Consider the following 19,204-nt stretch of genomic DNA (forward strand, 5'->3'; position numbering starts at 1 on the left):
CTGCTTTTTCATTGATGAGAATTTGCTATCTCAGATCTCAAGTCTAATGCCTAGATGGGAGGAGTTGACCTTTCTTTTTTCCCCCTTTTTTATTTAATGTCACTCTTCAGTATTTCTTTTGGATTTTCAGCTAAGTTTTGATCTAGTAAATGGGCAACACAAGCAAGTTATCTCAAAAGGAAAGGGCTGCTCCCCAGCCCATGTGTACACTTGCTCCTGCATTTGGAATCCTTGAGGGGTGTAAAACTGCAATAGATGACACAGGTATAAGTAGGCAGCACCTTTCAAATATCCTCATCATCTGTAGAGTCTGAGTAAGCTATTGTGCTATGTAATGTGTGACTCATAGCTTCTGTATAAAACTTTTTTTTTTTTTTTAAGAAGTGTGACTACTAGTCAGTTTTCAGTGTCTATTAAGCAGTCTCTATTAAGGAGAGATGAGCCTCTTGAGATGCATCTCCTGTGAGTGACGAAAAGTATCAATTCCTGTTGATAGCAAATGTAATGTAATTGCTTTGTCATTGTGAGTACTTCTAGGCTTTGTGCATATACATGGATGTCACTGTGAAACATAAAGCTTCTGAATTCTCTGTAGTCTTCTTTTTCATACCTAAGAGCTGGGTATAGCAGTCTGCCACGTTCTTTCCCTATAATGCAATGTCTGAATTTCCTTCAGATTTGTAGCAAGCCTGGCAGCTCTTTCAGTTCTACCATTAAATGTAGTAGTTCTCAGGTAGCTGAACTAGGCCTACTTGAACTCGTAGGGAGCCCCACGAGCACTCGAATGGGCTGGCGCACAGCTCCAGTGTGTGCTTGGTTGGTCCATGCTCCTCATCTGGTGCACAAGGTTGGCCCCACGTGCTGTATCTGGCTCACATGTTGGAAGGGTCAAGCCCTGTGGGTATAGTACGTTTTATGTGGTTATCTTTTGTTAAACAAATTTATCATCTCAGAGAACATGGTGGGTTTTGTTTTGAGGCCCATTTCCATAAAAATGATTGCCTTGGCCCTGCCAACTGTAAGTTTGCCTTGATGTCTCTTAACTTCCATTATCTGTTTTCTACGTGTCTAACTTTGATTACTGTATCTTTCCTTTTTCCCATATTTGGTATATATTACTAATTTCTACCTTCACCAATGAACCTGCATGGGGTCTTAGACAAAATTGTTCTTCAATAATGTAGAACAGTGATGTTTCCTAAATTTAAAACTTGTCTTTAAAGAACATTGGTTTTCTTTCATTTTTTCTATTTTTTTTTTCCTTCTTGATCAGTTTGACTCAGTGCTTTCACTTTAGGAAAATAGTCTTTTGAAGGGGGTGTGTCTCTGTGTGGGTTGGATTGGCTTTGGACAGGACCATCCTCTTCGTGACTATTGAATGTAATGGGGTCATGATCGTTGCTCCTCAGGCTAAGTTCTAATTCAGTGATGAATTTATTTAGAGGGACCTCAGTGTTTTGCTTTGCTTTACTTTAAAATTTTGAGACTGTCTGCAAGTGTAAGGACTAGGGACAAGTTAGTCTTTTAAGGAAAGTGTTAAAGGAAAGAAAAAGAGTTACCATGATACCCTGGCACCTGTTTGTGACCCCTTTTCTTAACACAGCATTAAGCATACATGAATGACCTTTTGAAAGTACTGCAGGTACATCCAAGTGTTGTGTGTTTGATGGGAGGATGTATATGCCTGTGTGTGTGTGTGCGCGCGCATGGAGGGAGAGAGAGAAAAGAATGAGAAACTTTAGAAAATGTTCTGAAGCCATCAGTTTTTGTTGGTTTGTGCTATTTGTAGGCCCTGACCAGTGATGAGTATTCATATGGAGGTCTAGCCCACTTTGTGGCTTCTGTTTCCTCTCCCTCCTACTTGCACTTCTGAGCCTGTTCCGATCTCAGGGAAAATACTGTAGACTGGGGTGCTCAACCTCTGGCCTGTGGAGCCATTGCATCTGACCCATGGGGCGCTCCACCCATGGGGCTGTCCATGGTTTGGGAAATTTGGCAGCACAGGAGCAGTTACCCTTCCCCATTGCCAAATTCTCATGCCCCCTCTCATAGCACAACCAGATTGGGGCCAGGCCATGCTGCTGGGACCACATCCCCTTCCCCCTGCCCAGATGAATCAGGGCCGAGTCACACCCCTTTCCCCCCAGGGGCCAGGTTGGAATTGAGTTACTCTTCTTCCTCCCCTGCCCCCCTCCCCCTCCTTATGGCTCAGATGAGGCCCTAGGCACTGGATCAAGGCTACCAGCCACTTCCAACCTGTAGATGGACTGGGCACTGCCCATCTGACCCTCCAAGGAAGAAGGTTGAGCACCACTGTTGTAGACAAATGGTGTAAATTCTAGCTTGAGCTACTTTTTGATTTAGTAGAATTTCTTGCTGCCTTTTGACATGCTGTTGACATGTTTTCAGCATTTCTTTTTAACCTTAGCCATAAGATGCCTTTCCAGACGAGTTGCTCTGTAAGGCATCAGCTTGCCCAGCAGTCTTCTGCAAAATACTAATGTAATACATGTTAGAGCAATGGCTCGCAAAGACTGTTCAGGAGCTTTGTGCCCTGGTGTATTATACAGGTCTGTCTGTTAAGGGTGCAGCCTTTGTGTAGAAGTATGCTCTGAGTGCAGGACCCTGAAACTTTGTTTTGAGTGTATCTGGTCATTGTGGTAGGTCTGTGGTAAACTTTAATTTCTTGCAGAGCTTAAATTTTCTTGTGTCATTTAATTGCAGCATTGGGACTCTAACTTTGATGTCATTTGTACTAATGGTTAAAATGAGACTAGCAAGCTCCTTCTCTAAACATATTTGAATCTAGGTTTGCAAAATAATTGCACCATAATTCTTGTTCCATTTAGATAAGCATAAGTAAAGCAAACTAGAAAGTAGTTTTGAGCCCTTTGTTTAAAGTAACTTTAAAAGGTGATGGGTATATTGGAAGACACCTTTGATTTTTAAAAAGCAGTACTTTTAAAAGAAAAGCACAGTGGATCAAATAAATGCATATTTTATAAAGATATGTGGCAACTTTTTAATAGTAAAACATTTTCAATGTGAAAGAATATATTGTTTCATAATCTTTCTTTCCTTTCTTTTTTTTTTTTTTTTTTTTTTTAAACAGCCTGGGGGCCAAGAAAAGAGCAGCACTGGCTGTAGGTAAGAATTGCAAATGATCTTTTATGTACATTTGTTTGTGAGGAAATAATTGGCTAAGGGGACTAGAACTATACACTTCCTAATGACTGCAAGTAGAAGAAAATTAGTAAATTAGTATTTATTTTACACTGAAGGAAAAAACCCCAAATGGCTGTGTTAATTAGAATTTACATCAGTTGCTGGGGAATACATTCTTTAATACATTCCTCTGGTCTATGAAGAGGCTTATTTATTATATCTTTTATTTCTTCAGAATGTAGAAGGGGAAATATAAATATGTCATATTTATTTAACCTTTCATTAAGATTTACTTTATACAGTGTCTTGCCAGAGAAGAGACGGGTTTCCTCCTTTTGCATTTCTTTTTCACCAGTCAAATACATTCCTCTGCTGTTAAGTTGAAGACTTAAGACAGCTTAAAGAAGGCCCATTAAAATGTCTTTCATTTAAGACATCATGGACTGACAGTGGTATATCTGTGCAAGGCATTTCAAATAGTAATGATCTTCAGGGGCTGTTTCTTATGCCCTTTGGAAGATCTAGAGAGAACTATATTTATTCAGGTTAGTATTGCATAACAAAGAATGATTTTTTTATGTGGTCATAGTGACACCTGCTTCACAATATTCCTAACACCAACTGTTTTATCATTGAGACCAGTCAAGTCTTGGGCAAGCTTTTAAGACTGTCAAATGGTGTGTGCTTACCAAACGTTTCACCTTTTAGTGTTGTAAGTTAGTACACGGCCTCATTGTATTGAAGCTCCATGCTTGCGTGGTGGCGAGTTGACATATTTGCCTACATTAGAGAGATTGAAAATAAACACACTGATGCAATAAATCCTAAAAGTAAATCCTGTCTCTTGATGAAACTTCAAAAAGAAAGTATGTGAATTGCAAGAAAAGAACTATATATCCTTCATGTCTAACTTTTTATCATTTCATTCTTTGTCTAATATTGACAACAGTGAAAGTATTGCCAAAAGATATCTTCAAACTCATCCAGTGTTACGTTTAGGGAACAAGAATATAATAGGACTTGGGCAAGTCTAGTAAAACTTTTTTTCATGTGGGAATATGAAGCATAGAGGTATTAAATTACTTATGCTGATCTGATAGGAGGTGCCCTCCCTTCCCCCAAAATAAATTGGAATAATTTGATTGTATGACTCCTGGGTTAGTATTTTAACCACAAGATATTTCCTCCCTTCAGTTACAATTACTGGAATTCTTATTAGGAGTGAGCTATTAGTGAAGTGATTAAAATAGAATATACTATAAAAATTGGTAGGTATACATTTAATATTTCAGTGGTTTTGGAACTCAGCTGCCTTTTCCAAAGCCTTAATTTCATCTTCATTTCTGGGTAATAGGCATTGTAGTAATGTGACATTTGAATAACTTCCTGCTGTTGGGCTATTACTAATTTTTTTTTTTCTATACTCTTCTTTCGATGGAAGTTGTCAACTCTTGAAAAGGTCGCAGTCTTGGTTTTTTTTTTTTTTTTGTTTGTTTGTTTTTTGCGGAAGGATTTGCTGCGTCACTAAACCTTTTATCTTATTTTTTTTTTCCTTTTCCAAAAAACTAACCTTTAAGTGATGTTTGTGAGATTCTTGGCCCTTTTTGAGACTCTTCCCATCTCCTCACAAAAACCAACTCCAAAACTTGGGATCTCTTTAGAACAGAGGTGGGCAAATATTGGAATCGGCCAACAGCTGAACTCCATTTCCCAGCAGCCCTTGCCCGTGTTGGCTGGGGCTGGTTTCCATGGAGATCCCTGCAGCAGCTATGCTGCAATAGTGTGGGGCCAGGGTTTCTGCGGAGACCGGCCCCAGCAGTGCTGGCAGGGTGTGCGGCTGGGCAGGGAGCTGCTCTAGGGCCGGGCTGGGATCTTGTGGTGGTGACATCATGGTCCAGAGCCAGGGCAGAGCCATGACCTGCAATCTGCTTGCTCTGGGTAGGGGCATGCAGGCAGCGGGTCGTGGCTCTGCCCTGGCTCCGGACCATGGTGTCACTGCTGCAAGGAGCCAAGGTAGAGCTGTGACCCACTACCTGTGCGACTCTGACCCAGCTCCAGACCCCGCTGTCACTGCTGCAAGATCCCAGCCCACCCCCAGAGCAGTTTCCCACCCTGATGCATACCCTGCCAGCGCTGCTGGGGCCAGTCTCCACAGAAACCCTGGCCGGGTGCTATCACAGTGCAGCTGCTGCTGGGGTCTCCATGGAAACCAGCCCCAGTTGCATGGGCAGGGGCTGCTGGGAAATGCAGTCCACTGCACGCTAGACCTTGCCTGCCCCTGCTTTAGAATATACAGGATTGGGGGTTTTTAAATTATAAGTGGCCTGGTTTATGAGGAAACAGTAACACATCAGTCAAGAGGGTATCCACGATGTTTTAAATTAATTGGAACCGTTGTAAAACAAAAACAGAATAAACTGCCTGCTTCCCTCTTCTGCCCTTTCCACTCCATCTCCCCAATGGTTTAATGCATTTCAAGGTCTATGATCCCAGTGAGTGACCTGCTATTCCAGTTAATATAGTTCCTCTCAATATAATGTTGTAAATAAATACAATATTTGTCAAACACTACGTTCGTTTCCACTGAAGATAATATTAAGTGAAAGTGCCTCTGCTTGGTCTTGGAGGCATAACAACAGAGAAAAACACATTATGAAGAATACAAAATAAACTAAATGTAAACATGTCTGGTCTGCTTGCAGATGATGTATAAAGTATGAAGATGAAATCCAAATATTAATTCTTAGTGTTTCCTTCAAAGCATTTAATATATTTAGTAAAATACTATGTCTTCATCTCAGAAGCTTATAACTTGGCAGTCAGGAAGTGTTAGGGCTAAGGTTGAGAAATGCAAAAAGTCAAATGAATTTCCTTTGCAAGGTCTATATCAGAACAGGTCATAAACAGATTAACGTGTCCTGCTGTCAGTCTCGGCAGTTGATGTAACAGATTTAAATAGTGTTATTGTGTTACCCTTATTCAGATTGTGCCGTTAGAAATTGGCAGATACACTGGAAATAGAGAACTCTTCCGGTTAGCTTTTCCCACCAAAATGCAAGAACTTACTTTTGCAAGTATAGGGATTGAAAGGCTGTAGAGTAAAAGTGTTATTTTATGCTTGGACTTTTGAAGCTGGCCTGGTCATTCTTTACAAGGATACAGGGTTATCCTTTACAACTGTAATGTAGCATTAAAGACCATTTTTATATATCTTTTAAACCCTGTGCCTCTCATATATGTTGGTTGATGTGCAAAAAAATCCTCCAAGCTAGGTATGTAAACGAGGTGTTTAAATCTATCACTTGCACGTCTGGAAAATTATCATTTGTCATGACCACATTTGTCCACAGTGACTAGTGATTGCTGCCCTAAATTAAGGGGGGTAGGGGTTGTCAGTTTTTAAGCTCTTGATTTTTTTGCAGTAGTTCCAGCTTATTATTGCTTTTTAGGTTCAATGCATGGAAACTACATGTACTTGCATTATTTAACAAGGTAGTTTACACAACTGATGAACCCTGCCAGAATTCTAATGTTCTAATAATAAACTCTGGTAATTGAGGCGCATGAAGTTCCCTAATCCAGTATGAGGAGAACTGGGCACTTTGGTCAAATGGGAAGGGGAAAAAAAAGTAAGTCTCCTGGGAGCTTGGCTAGTTTTAAGGCAGAGAAGGAAGTTTTTCTTGATGATTGATTGAAATTTACATGTAAAGTACCGTAAAGGAGTAGCTATTCGACCTCAGAACAAAGGTAAGGATAGAAAATGCTTTTAATGTCTTGAGGAACGAGGATTTGTAAATTTAAATGGACAATACCCAGAACCAACCCCCCCCCCCCTTCCCCACCAGACTCCCTCCCCTTGCTGCACCTTTTAAAAGTAAGTTTAAAGATAGATTGTGATGCTGGACTGAGAGCTCTGAAGTCTAAAATCCTTTAGTGATCTACCCAAATACAAACTTCTCTATAATTCAAACACACAGTGCTTTGCAAAAGGAGCAAAACAGCCCTTGCACTGACTTTTATGAGGTCCTGGAATAAACATAAATAAATGACTCCAGCCATAAATGTGGGAAAGTGCTGCCAGACTGGCTGGCACAGAATATATTGGAAACAAAGTAAAACTGCATTAGCATTAGCAGATTCAACAGGTAATCACTTTAGATTCACATTTCAACACATTCCTCACACTGACTGTTTCAAAATTTAGCCTTTCATAGAAGATCCAGGGTTTGGTTTTGCAGCATAAATCTGAGAGGCATCAAGTGCTTCTTCCTCTCAAATGTTTCTAGCGGCCGTATTTCACCAAGTTTATCTCTCAGGTCTCTTTTAAAAGTGCTGATAAAAACTGACCAACTTTTAAGGAGATAACATCTTAATGGAGTAATTTGAAAGGAAACAAACTTGCTACTCTGGTGCCATCACCTTGTGACATTTAAAGTTAGTGAATCACTGCTGATGTGATGATATATAGTGTAGCTGGGAAACTGCTCTTCCTTAGAGGTATCCAAAGAAACATCTACTCTGAGTGATTATTATCCTTTTATCTGCAAGGTCCAGTAGTAAATGAGTGACCTCTGCAGGAGGAGATTAAGTACTACAAAAGCATTTTTATTTGAAGGATTGAAATCCAAAGCCCTAGACATTTTATACTTGAGCATAAGTATTCTGTAACTAATTACATTTAAAGATGTCTTTACATATAAAGATTCAGGATTATGATAAATGGTACTTTTTTTTTTTTAGCTCATGCCTTTTGGAAAGAGAAAGTATTAACTAATACTTTTTAATAGTTCTCTTAATCTCAGATGTGCATGTTCCAGGAATAAATGTGCCCATTTATCAGCTGTAATATAAAGTGGTGTGATTATTGGCTTTTGTGACTGGTAAAATTAACTTTGTTTAAAGTAATTATTCCAGAATAGCCTATCTAAACTGAGCTATTCTGGAATAGTTGTTGCAGAACCAAAATATCCTGCTCCAAGTACAGTGGTCCGTTTTCTTATGTAGACATGACTTTTGATCTCCTGCCTTTTTAAGAAGCTTGTGGAGCATCTAATATCTGTAGGGGAAGAAACATAATTCAATTTAAGGGCCTGTTGAAATGATTCACAGCACACAGTTAATGTCGTGGTTCTCCATTTTCCTTCCTTTTTGGAAGGAAGGATGGTATATTAACTATGCAAAAACATTAAACCTAGTTTCTCTCATTAAAGTTGCCCTTTAATTTTAGAGTATGCTTATGACAGCTCAATATTAGTAGAGAGCCACTGAGGTTGGCACATCTATAATCTGTAAACTGTTATATGGGACCCTCCAGCTATATCTTTCACTGTTTTATTGAGCAGTTGTGAATTACTTCATGGCTACAGAACTAAAATGGCATTAATGTTAATCACTTTAGTGAGATACTTTTGGCCACAGAATAAAAAATAAACCATATGAAACTTCAGTGAACAGTTTATATTGTTTTACTTCTTTATAATACATTTATTGATACAGTCAAGAGCTACCACTAGATGTCAGTACTGGAAAAAGAATACATAATGTGTGTCAGATGAGGCTATCAAGCTGTAAAATGTGCTCTTGAAAGTAATTTGTACACTCAAAATCTTGTGCTGCAGTTATCTTCCACGTACATAAGCCCTGCCAGTTCTTATTTTCACCTTGTTCAGTGTTTGGTTCAGATTAAATATCTGCGTCTCTGAACTGGCCTTTTTTCTGTATTAAACTCACTGCAGTAATGATAAAATTAGGTTATAAACATTTAAGACTGATATTTCTTTTGAAAGGTTACTTGATCTAAATGAATAGCAGCTATAAACATTAGTAGAACTACTACTCCCTCCTGCCCCCAACTACTAGAATTGATAGAAGGAGAACTCAATGGCCATGTCTACACATGTGATTAATGCACTCAAATAAACTCCGGAGCTTATTGCTCTGGAGTTTATTAATGCGTGGCACATGGATCCTGGTCAGAACAGCTTGAGCTGGCAGGGAATCCAGGGGGTCAGCCTTCCAGCCCAGGGCTGCTCCCACTGGACTCCACGTGCTGCGGAGGGGCTGGCTGAGGCACGAGGGTGCTTCAGTGCGGGGCTAACCATTGGGCAGCATGTGTACATACGTTAGCGCATGTGTAGACATGCCTGCCAGTTAGCCCTGCACTTCTATAGCACCCTTGTGCCTCAGCCAGCCAGGGCAGCATCCTTGTATTTTACAAGTACTATCCTGCTGCCGAGTTCTAATTTTGTGTGCCCTAATAGGGGCACCCATGTAGACGCCAAGATGTTTTCTCCAAAGTTAATTGGTCAACTTTGCAGTAAATGTCTCATGTAGACGTGCCCAGTATGCAGGCCAGAAGCATTTCCTGACTGATAATTTTACAGTTTTGGATATCTTTTGGAAAGAAGTGTGCTTTCAGTAGATGGACTTTTTAATTTTCCCGTTCTTTCACATGCCCTCATTGGAGAGGAAAACAGCTTTGAAAAAGAGACCGTAAAGATGCTCTGTGAAATCCTACAGCACTGTTTACAAACTTGTCTCTGATGTTATCATTGACGGCTGTATGTAACTATAACCGTTGCTGTGGATTTTAAAAGGTTATAAATCTTCAAAGTATTACATCTTTTTTCCAAGTGAACATTTCACGAGGGGAGAAAATCCAGTTGACTTTTTGCTTGATGACATGTATTGCTGAGGGCCTTATGTGTCAGAGATAATGCAGACACATAATTTACTCAAAAGGTAGCTATTAATCACTTTTCTGTGTTTAGACTTACAGGTGTGATGTAGAAAAATAAGACTCTGCAGTTTGCCTTAAGGTTGCTAAACTGTGGTCCGTGTCTTCCCTCTCTTCCACTTTCTCCCTCCTTGCCACACCTGGGCTCCCCTCCGTGTCTGTACTCCCTCTAGATCTGTCTTTTAATACAGGTAACTTATTAGGTATTTGATACCATTTAACCAGAGATCATACTGAAGCACTCTGTTACAAATGCCTGTCTAATTAAAAAACTTCCCTACTATCCAGTTTCCCACTAAAAAAAAATATTTTTGCTCTATTTTTGCTTTTCTGTGGGTTAGAGGATGAAGACCTAATATACAAAACCTAGAATTTAGGTAGTGCCTTGTAATTAAGCACAAGACCTCAAATGTTGAATATTCCATTTGATCTTAAGCATAACTGGAATAAATGTGGTCAGCTAAGTACTAAATGATAAGACATGAGAAAAATATTTCGGTGTGTGTTAACCTCTACAAAGATCAAATAAATTATTTAAACAAATGGCCTCAGTGATTGCAAATGTCTTTTGGTATTCATTTATGTAGCTGTTGTTGAGACCTTTTTGTAGCTTCTTAATCTAAAAAGTATGGCATTTTCCTGCCTCACAACATTTAGACATAACCATTCTTTTATTCTTGCCATTTTCTTACAGAAATACTATAGAAATATTTTCTGTTCACCAGCTGGGAACAAAGTACTTATTAATGTACAGTTCTCCTCGGGGAAACATTCTCTGGTGCTTGGGAATTTGTTTACATCATGTACTTGCATTAGATTTCTTCTGGAATCAGTAAAAAGCTGAAAACTGTCAGGGATGTTTTCAGCATGAAGGGCATGCGTGCAAGTCTTGTTTTGAAAATATGCCTTTTCTTTCTGCTTGTCTGATCATGACAGTGCACTCACCATCACATAAGGCCCATAAGGCTGTAATGGGCCAAATCATTGTAATCAAATGTGGCATTCCGTATGTCTTATTTTGTGAAAGTAGGTCAAGTCTGAAATTGCGTTCTTGACGAGTCCTTCAATTTCCCACAACCTGTTCCATGTGGTTTGATCATTGTGCTGAAACACTGTTGGTGCTGTGGGCAATTGCAGACAACTTCGTAGGGACAATCAGGGTTTTTTTGGACAGATTAGTAGTAGCATTTTTTCCTCTCTGGTTTTATCATGTCTTTTTCTATAGAGCTCCTTCTTTTGAAATGTATAGAGAAATAGTGGATTTATTTTTTTGTTGAATACTAGCTTTCTTTAATGACTTGGTAAGCTGTAACTTCGGTAGCACGGAAGCAGAAAGGGATCTCGGAGTCCTAGTGGACTCCAAGATGAACATGAGTGGTCAGTGTGACCAAGTCATCAACAAAGCTAACTGCACTTTATCGTGCATCAGCAGATGCGTGACAAACAGAACCAAGGAGGTGATACTTCCCCTCTATTGGGCACTGGTCAGACCGCAGTTGGAGTACTGCGTGCAGTTTTGGGTGCCGCACTTCAAGAGGGATGTGGATAACCTGGAGAGGGTCCACAGAGGGGCCACTTGTATGGTTAAGGGCTTGCAAGCCAAGCCTGATGAGGAGAGACTAGGGCACCTGGACCTCTTCAGCCTCCACAAGAGAAGGTTGAGAGGCGACCTTGTGGCTGCCTATAAATTCATCTTGGGGGCACAGAAGGGAATTGGTGAGGCTCCTACTCACCAAGGCGCCCCTGGGGGGTCACAAGAAATAATGGCCATAAGCTAGCAGAGAGCAGATTTAGACTGGACATTAGGAAGAACTTCTTCACAGTTAGTGGCCAAAATCTGGAATGGGCTCCTGAGGGAGGTGGTGCTCTCCCCTACCCTGGGGGCCTTCAAGAGGAGGTTAGATAGGCATCTGGCTGGGGTCTTCTGAACCCAGCACTCTTTCCTGCCTATGCAGGGGGTCGGACTCGATGATCTGTTGAAGTCCCAACCCTAACATCTATGAATCTTGGAGTTGATTCAAGGCTGGGGTGGGGGGCTGAATGCTCACGTACATGCATGTGTGCGCTCCAGCCCAGCAAGTCGGTCCATGGGGGAGGAAAGGGAAGGGGGCTAGATCAAGGCCCGCACAGTGGGGGACAGTGCCACGGAGGCAGGAGCAGGGGTAAGTTGAGTGGGGCCCCAGCCGAGTGAGACTTACCTGCTGGGGAGGCATCGCCCCGGTGACTGGCCCGAGGGTGCCCTCTGCCTTTATCTGCTTCCCTCTCCACAGACTTACCTGCTTGGTGGGATAGGGGGGTGGCAGCGCACAGTAGATCTTGAGTTGCTTTTAAATGCCAGAGGTGATCTCCTGCTTAAAAATGTTGGAGACCACTGCTGTAGACCCTTCAGCTTTTATTGTTCCAATAATAAAATAATGAAACTACAGACTAGTCGGCTTCACTTCAGTGCCTGGAATAATCCTAGGGAAGGTCTCCAAGGAATCCATTTCTAAGCACTTGGAGAAGGTGATTAGAAACCATGGCTTTACCAAGGGCAAGTCATTCCTGACCAACCTGATTGCCTTCCATGATGAGATAACTGGCTCTGTGGAGAAAGCAGTGGATGTGATGAACCTTGATTTTTAGCAAGGCTTTTGATACGGTTTCCCCACAATATTTTTGCAAGCAAATTAAGGAGTTATGGGTTGGATGAATGGACTGTAAGGTTGAAGATTGATAGAAATCTGGCTGGATGGTTGGGCTCAGAAGGTAGGTATCAGTGGTTCAATGTCTAGATGGCAATGGGTATCAAGTGGAGTGCACCAGGGGTTGGTCCTGGGGCCAGTTTTGTTCAGTATCATCATCTACAACCTGGAAGATGGAATGGAGCGTGCTGACAGTAAGTCTGCAGATTGACACCAAGCTGGGGGGAGTAATAGATAAGCTGGAGGGTAGAGCTAGGGTTCAGAGAAGCTTTGATCAAATTGGAGGATTGGACCAAAAGAAATGTCATGAGGTTCAACAAGGACAAGTGCGAAGTCCTGCACTTTGGACACAACAATCCCATGCACTGGCACAGTCTGTGGACCAACTAGCTACATGGACACAGACACAGCTCCCCCCCCACCCCCGACAAGCATCTCGGTTTGTTTTATACATACACATCATCAGAGCAAGCTCGTTGAATTCATCCTGGCTTGTGGGTTGGGACAGTCCAGCTCACAGGGCCAGTCTGTGCATGCTGCATGGACTCACCCTGCAGGGGGTCTGCCTCCAGCCCCTTGTTCCACATGCAGGGCACACAGACTGGCTCTATACGCTTCATGCAGCATACAGAGCTGGGGCCAGCATGTGCTGTCTGCAGTGCGTGAGGCCAGTCTAAGACCCACAGACAGCACTGAAGACCAAAGAAATAGGCTTCCATGATGCATCTTTGGCTCCCCTGTATTTGAGGACGTTCCCTAGTAATACTATTTACTGCTAATTGTGCTCAAACTTCATTTTAGTGATGTTCTTGGACACCTCCATATTTGAACTGGTACAAAATGAAAAATGCAAGAATCATTGTGTTTGTGCAGTGCTTGCCCTCTGGTCATAGTTGGGTAGAGTAATAATAATAATAAAAAAATGGGGAGATGAATGAATCCTTTGTGTGACTCTGGAAGAAATTCACAAGGAAGTTTTTACCTCCAAGTAATCTCATCTTGATTTCTAAAACTAGTATGTATTCTGTGGTGTTTAATAGTAGGGCTTCAGTGAAGCATGGCAATGATATATTTGTTAAAGTTCTTAGAAAAGAAACTGGAGTCAGATTCCTGTAGGACAAAATTTTGTTGTATGGAGGCATTTTGAACCAAGAGATATCTGACAGATGATAATTATCCTGCTGGACCAAAGCAAGCCTTGTCAAAGTAAAAATGCATAAAGGCTTATTTTTAGCATTGAAAAAATTGGTGGGAGGTTTCAGTGAATCAAACGATACACACAAGTAGTAATTGGGGATCACATATGCTTAAAATTTTTAAAGCGTCTCCAGGCAGATTGCATAATACCACTATGTATAATTTTAGCACTTGAGGAGGATTTGGTTTGTCAGTTAATTTATTGGACTCATGCCTTGGACCTCTGAGTGTTGCAGACTTCCTGTGTGGCATTCAGCAAGTCTCACTCTGCCTTGGTTGCCCAGGTGAAGCTTTGCAAACGAATTTGTTTCTTTGGTTCCTCCAAGCCCCCAGTTGCTTATCAGTTTAGCATCTGAACACTTCTTCAATGAAGAAAGCCTTCAAAATTATGCTCGTGAAATAAGTAGTTATACTAGTTCTGCTCCCTTGCATCACATGTTCATCCCAGATGCTGTAGTGGTGAGCATAATGGAAAAATCTGCCAATACAGAACTTTTAAAAAAAATTAGTCCAAAACCCTTTAAACAGGGATGTCACACTCAGCTGGCCTACTGGTCTGGATAAGTAGCATGGGGGAAGTCTGTGGGCCAGATTGGCCCTGCAACCCGGATCCAGTGCATAAGGGATGGGCTGGTGTAGGTGCTACGAGTGCCCTCTGCCAGCCTTGTGTGTTGCATGCTGCAAAGCACATTCTGAATCTGCTTGCATGCAGTGCACAGGGCCGGTCTGATTGCGGGTCTAATTTAAGACCCATGGGTGGCTCTAGCAGGCCAGGTGATGGGGCTCTCTCTGGACTGGATTCTGCCTCTGGGCTTTATCTTTAATGCCCCTCCTCTCCCCCAGCCGTATAGTTTTATAGTAGCTAGGGTCAAGAGGGACCTGAACAGATCATCTAGCCTGACCCCCTGCCACAGGCAGGAATGAATGCTGGGTTCACAAGACTCCAGACAGGTGATCATCCAACCTCCTCTTGAATTTGCCCTAGGTAGGGGTGAGGACGACTTCCCTGGGAAGTTGGTTCCAGATTTTGGCCACCCTAACTGTAAAATATTGCCTTCTGATCTCTAACCTAAACCTGTTCTCCATCAGCTTATTACCATTGTTCCTTGTCACCCCAGGTGGTGCTGGGGAGAAAAGGGCTCTGCCTATTTGCTGTTGATCTCCCCTGATGAATTTGTAGGCAACCACCAGGTCCCCCCTCAGCCTCCTCTTGCTGAGGGTGAACAGGTTGAGGTCCCTCAGCCTCTCCTCGTAGGGCCTGTCCTGCTGCCCTCTCACCAAGCGGGTGGCCCTCCTCTGAACCCTCTCCAGGCTGGCCACATCCCTTTTGAAGTGCAGCACCCAGTACTGGACACAGTACTCCAAATGCGGTCTGACCAAAGTCGCATAGAGGGGGAGTATCAAGTCTCTGGACCGGCTTGAGATGCACCTTTGAAATGAGATACACAACTAAAAGTGTAGGGATAATTTTTTTGATGGGTTGTGCCTTTTCCTGGCTGTTCTCAGATCATGCAGTCAATTCAGGAAATAATCTAATCTTGTTGGCAGGAGTAGGTGGCCTTGAGTTCTAGTGCCTTTCAGTTGTCCTCTTCTTAAATTGCTCTAATTCTGGCTTTCATTTGGAGGTTGCACAGTTGATAGCATTGGATTAAACATTTGCATGCAGTGCTTAACTCACTGCTTCAGTCTTGCATCCTCAAGTAACAATATCCAGTAAGTGCATGGTTTTATGCTTATTCTCTCCAAATAACCATTGTTGGAATGAGTGAAAACTTAAGGTTTCTCAAAAACCCTGACTTGCAGCTGTCATACACCATGTATTAACCATTTCAGATATTGTATGCTAATCTGGTATCAAATTTTGATTCTTGGATTGTTCCCCTTGAGTCCGGAAGTTAGACTATTGATCTATATCCATTTAACTCGCACTCCCCCTCCCCTCCCCTTCTTCAAGAGCTTAACATCTACATTAGATCCTTTCAATTTATTGAAGCCACTGAAATGGGGTAAGTAGTAAGTGTTTTGCATTTGGCAGTACCATGACCACAATGAATTTATGATGGCTAGTTGCTGTTCTGCAGGTTCTCCCGAAGCATAATTGAAACTGGGGATGTACGAATTGGGTGTCCAGAAGAACTAAACTTGTTGAAAAAATAAGTCCTTTTCATGAAGTACTTTGGCATTCCTGCTTTAGCATTGAACATCTAAAATCCGATGATGCTTGAAACCTTGTCATGTCAATTTGTGTTTCAACTAGATGATTCTAATTAATGCTTTCAATCTTTCTCCCACTTTCCATTTCTTTTAGTCAGGATGTGGCAGAAAAGTGTAAGAAGAGATTTCTAAACATGATTAATTCCTGTTGGGTTGGGGGTGGGGAGGGGAAGGTGGAGGGAAGGGTGTTAACTTGTATGTGGTTTTTCAATTTCATGTCCAGTTTGGTGGGGAAAAAATGTTTGTTGGCCATAGATGACTCCTACTGAATTACTAGCCAATATTGCATTCATTCATTGTGGATTTTGGAGGCTGACTGAAATCTGGTAGAAGCAAGTCTGATGCAACTGCCACTGTCCCATAACTGATATTTTGCCCTTTTAACACTGCAGTTACTACAGAGTAACACATGGATCAACATTGAACAGCCCTGATACTAGAGTTATTCGTTCTGCTTTCGTAACTGGATACAAGTATTTTCCATAGGAAGGGAACTTAGCTTTTATGTGTATATCTTTCCCCTTTTTTCCACCCCCATAAGCTACTACTTTCTGCAAAGGAAAGGTGGAACAACACAGGTACAAAGTTAATGTTGGTGAACTTGCACTTGTGAAACCTCAAGGAGCCAGCTCTAACTGAACGCCAGGCCTCTGCTTACAAAAGAAAATCCATTATTGGAACTAAATGATTTTGCCATTTTTATTTTTAGGTTTGCTGGCATGGGTAATCTCATTAAGGTGCTAACCAGGGACATAGACCACAATGCAGCACATTTTTTCTTGGATTTTGAAAGTAAGTCTTTCAGCCCTTCACAGTTGGTGCATTCAAAAATGGTAATACTAGGATAGCTTAGACCTACCACCACAGTGAAGACAAGGGGCACTCTTGGTTTCAAAATGACAATTTGAAAAAGGTTGCATGGTTTGTTTGGTTTTTTTCCCTATAATAACCGAGCCACCATCATGCTACCATGTAGCTTTTTAAATTTTTTTTTTTTTCATATGCTTAATCATTTTGGGTCTCTGTGGTCAGTGATGTCCTTTCATCTGCCTGCAAATCAAGTAGCCATACAATGAAAAATTCTGTCAGTGTGCCTTAGTGAACTGTGCCTAGCGGTTGTTCAACTTACAACTACCCTGCACAAGTGAGCAATTAAATCCCTACTTGACCTTTTCATTTGCAGCACAAGTGATATTTGTATTATACCAGAATCATAAAGTTATGAATAAAAGCGAATTTGAGGTTCACACCTGTTAATTAGCAGGCATCCTGTCTATACTCATGGTGGTTGTACATACAGATGAGAATGAGATAGGGAATAATGTCCAGGCACATCTTTCTCTAAAACTTTTTAACAAAATTGTGGAAAAAAAAAAATAAAGCTCTCTTCCTCATTGCACTGCATCTCCAAATACAAATCTGCATAAACATTGACATCATAGCCATGTTTCAAGTAAGATACATTAGCCTTGGAGGGAAACAGCTGCATAGGACACTGGTGCTACTGGCATAGTGGGACAGAATTATTCACTTGCAAAGCTGTCATTTGGAGCTCTGCCTCTTTTTCAAAGGAGACGCTACGAAGTTGTTGGTGACATCTGTCTGTCACTTGTTACAGGAAAACTACACTGCATCTCTAGGATCACCAGTTGTTCATCTTGGAGGTGGGGGTCAGCCTCTACCATCGCACAGCATAGCGGGAGCCTGAAGGATATGGGTTCATGCCTGATGGAACTGTTTGTTTTTTTCCCCCACCAGCACCTTCATTTTAGTGTATTTGGGCTGTTCCTTCTTATAAAGGGATATTCTCTTTTCTCTCATTCTTGTCTCGACAGGTACCTTAACATGGGGAACCTTCTTAAAGTTTTGACATGCACAGACCTTGAACAGGGGCCAAATTTTTTCCTTGATTTTGAAAGTGAGAAGATGATTTTTATATATATCTTTTTCTCTTTGCCTGCAGTAGACTGCATTTGTCATGTACTAAACGTATGTCTCCACTTTGCCATCCTTCTAACTGCTATGCATGACCGAGCTATGAATGGTTCAGTGAACTGCTGGATGTGTCTTTAACAGAAAAATAAATGACTACTTCATAAAAGACAAGATTACCTGTAATATATTGGGATATAAAGGCTTTTGATGCTATGTTGCCTGTAGGAATTTGATATGCTTTTAATAAATTTTAAACAAAACCTCTGTCCATTTATGTTGTCCCTGAATTTGAGGCTTTCATGCCTTACAAAGCCCATGGACTTGCATATATAGTGATCCTTTTTTAAAAGCAAACAAACAGTGGTAAATAATCCTTTCAGACAGTTTACATTATAGAATGACTTGCTAAAATTTGCATACAGATTGCAGGTCCTCAAGCAAGAACTAAGCCTTACTGTTAATCTCCTCTTGCAGACCCTGCCAGTGTTCACTGAGTCGGTTATTGGGGTGCACTCCACACTAGTTGCTTCACAAAAGCCATTCATAGCTCTTGAACAGTACCGTGTTTAAAGGTATATGTGAACCTTTTGACTGGGCACGGAAATTTTTCCTAAAATTCACCCCTCCTGTCCTGACTTCTCGCCATCCTTACATGCTCTCAAAAATGCAGAACTCTGTTTTCCAGGAGTGGGGAGAGGATTTGATGGTCCCAAATGTTCTGAAAGGTTCACATGCCTTTTGAGTACTTTGGCTTTTTGCTTGTTTTATGTTGCATGACACGTGGCAGGTAAGTGTCCCTGGCTGCTGGCATGCATGTTTAACTCTGCTTTTGGCTGTGATATTGCATAATGCTAGCTAAGTAGTTTTTGCCATATTTGTAAAACATAATGAATTTGTGTCTAAGGAAAATGTGAGAACGATTTGATACAGAGAACCCAAAATGCACTGTTTTCTCTCTCTCCTTCCCCCCACCCCCCTCCAATTTTTTCACTTTTTTTTGGCAAAATGGTCAGTTTAGCTGTATTGATTCTAATGTGGGAAAGACTACTTTATAATTGCATCGTTAAAATAGTAAAATAAGTTCTAAATTTCTTTCATTTATTGATGAAATTTATAATTAACTTTCCCAAATATATTTTGTTACTTAACATGTTGACATAGTAAACAAATTATTTATAAAAGGTAGCTGTTTTAATTCTGTGACATTAAAAATATTTTTTCTTTAGAATGACTGTGCCTTAACCATAGGATAATGTTTGTTGTATATCAAAAT

The 19,204-nt window shown here is 41.1% G+C and overlaps 1 protein-coding gene across 10 annotated transcripts in view; it reads left to right on the forward strand.

Moving 5' to 3' along the window:
- Positions 1–19,204, forward strand: part of CYRIB (CYFIP related Rac1 interactor B) — a 179,387-nt gene that overhangs the window by 82,979 nt on the left and 77,204 nt on the right. For 5 of the 10 annotated variants that reach the window (XM_059723750.1, XM_006264802.4, XM_059723756.1 and 2 more), the window contains 2 exons: positions 3,113–3,147; positions 17,832–17,914. In XM_059723750.1, coding sequence (XP_059579733.1) covers positions 17,842–17,914 — 73 coding nt within the window. In that variant the 5' untranslated portion in view covers positions 3,113–3,147; positions 17,832–17,841. Of the gene's footprint in view, positions 1–3,112; positions 3,148–16,705; positions 16,789–17,831; positions 17,915–19,204 lie in introns of those variants that run through there. The other 5 variants (XM_059723755.1, XM_059723749.1, XM_059723753.1 and 2 more) reach the window with 3 other exon arrangements.

The sequence above is a fragment of the Alligator mississippiensis genome, chromosome 3 (assembly GCF_030867095.1).
Source record: "Alligator mississippiensis isolate rAllMis1 chromosome 3, rAllMis1, whole genome shotgun sequence".
In the NCBI taxonomy this organism is placed as follows: Eukaryota; Metazoa; Chordata; order Crocodylia; family Alligatoridae; genus Alligator; species Alligator mississippiensis.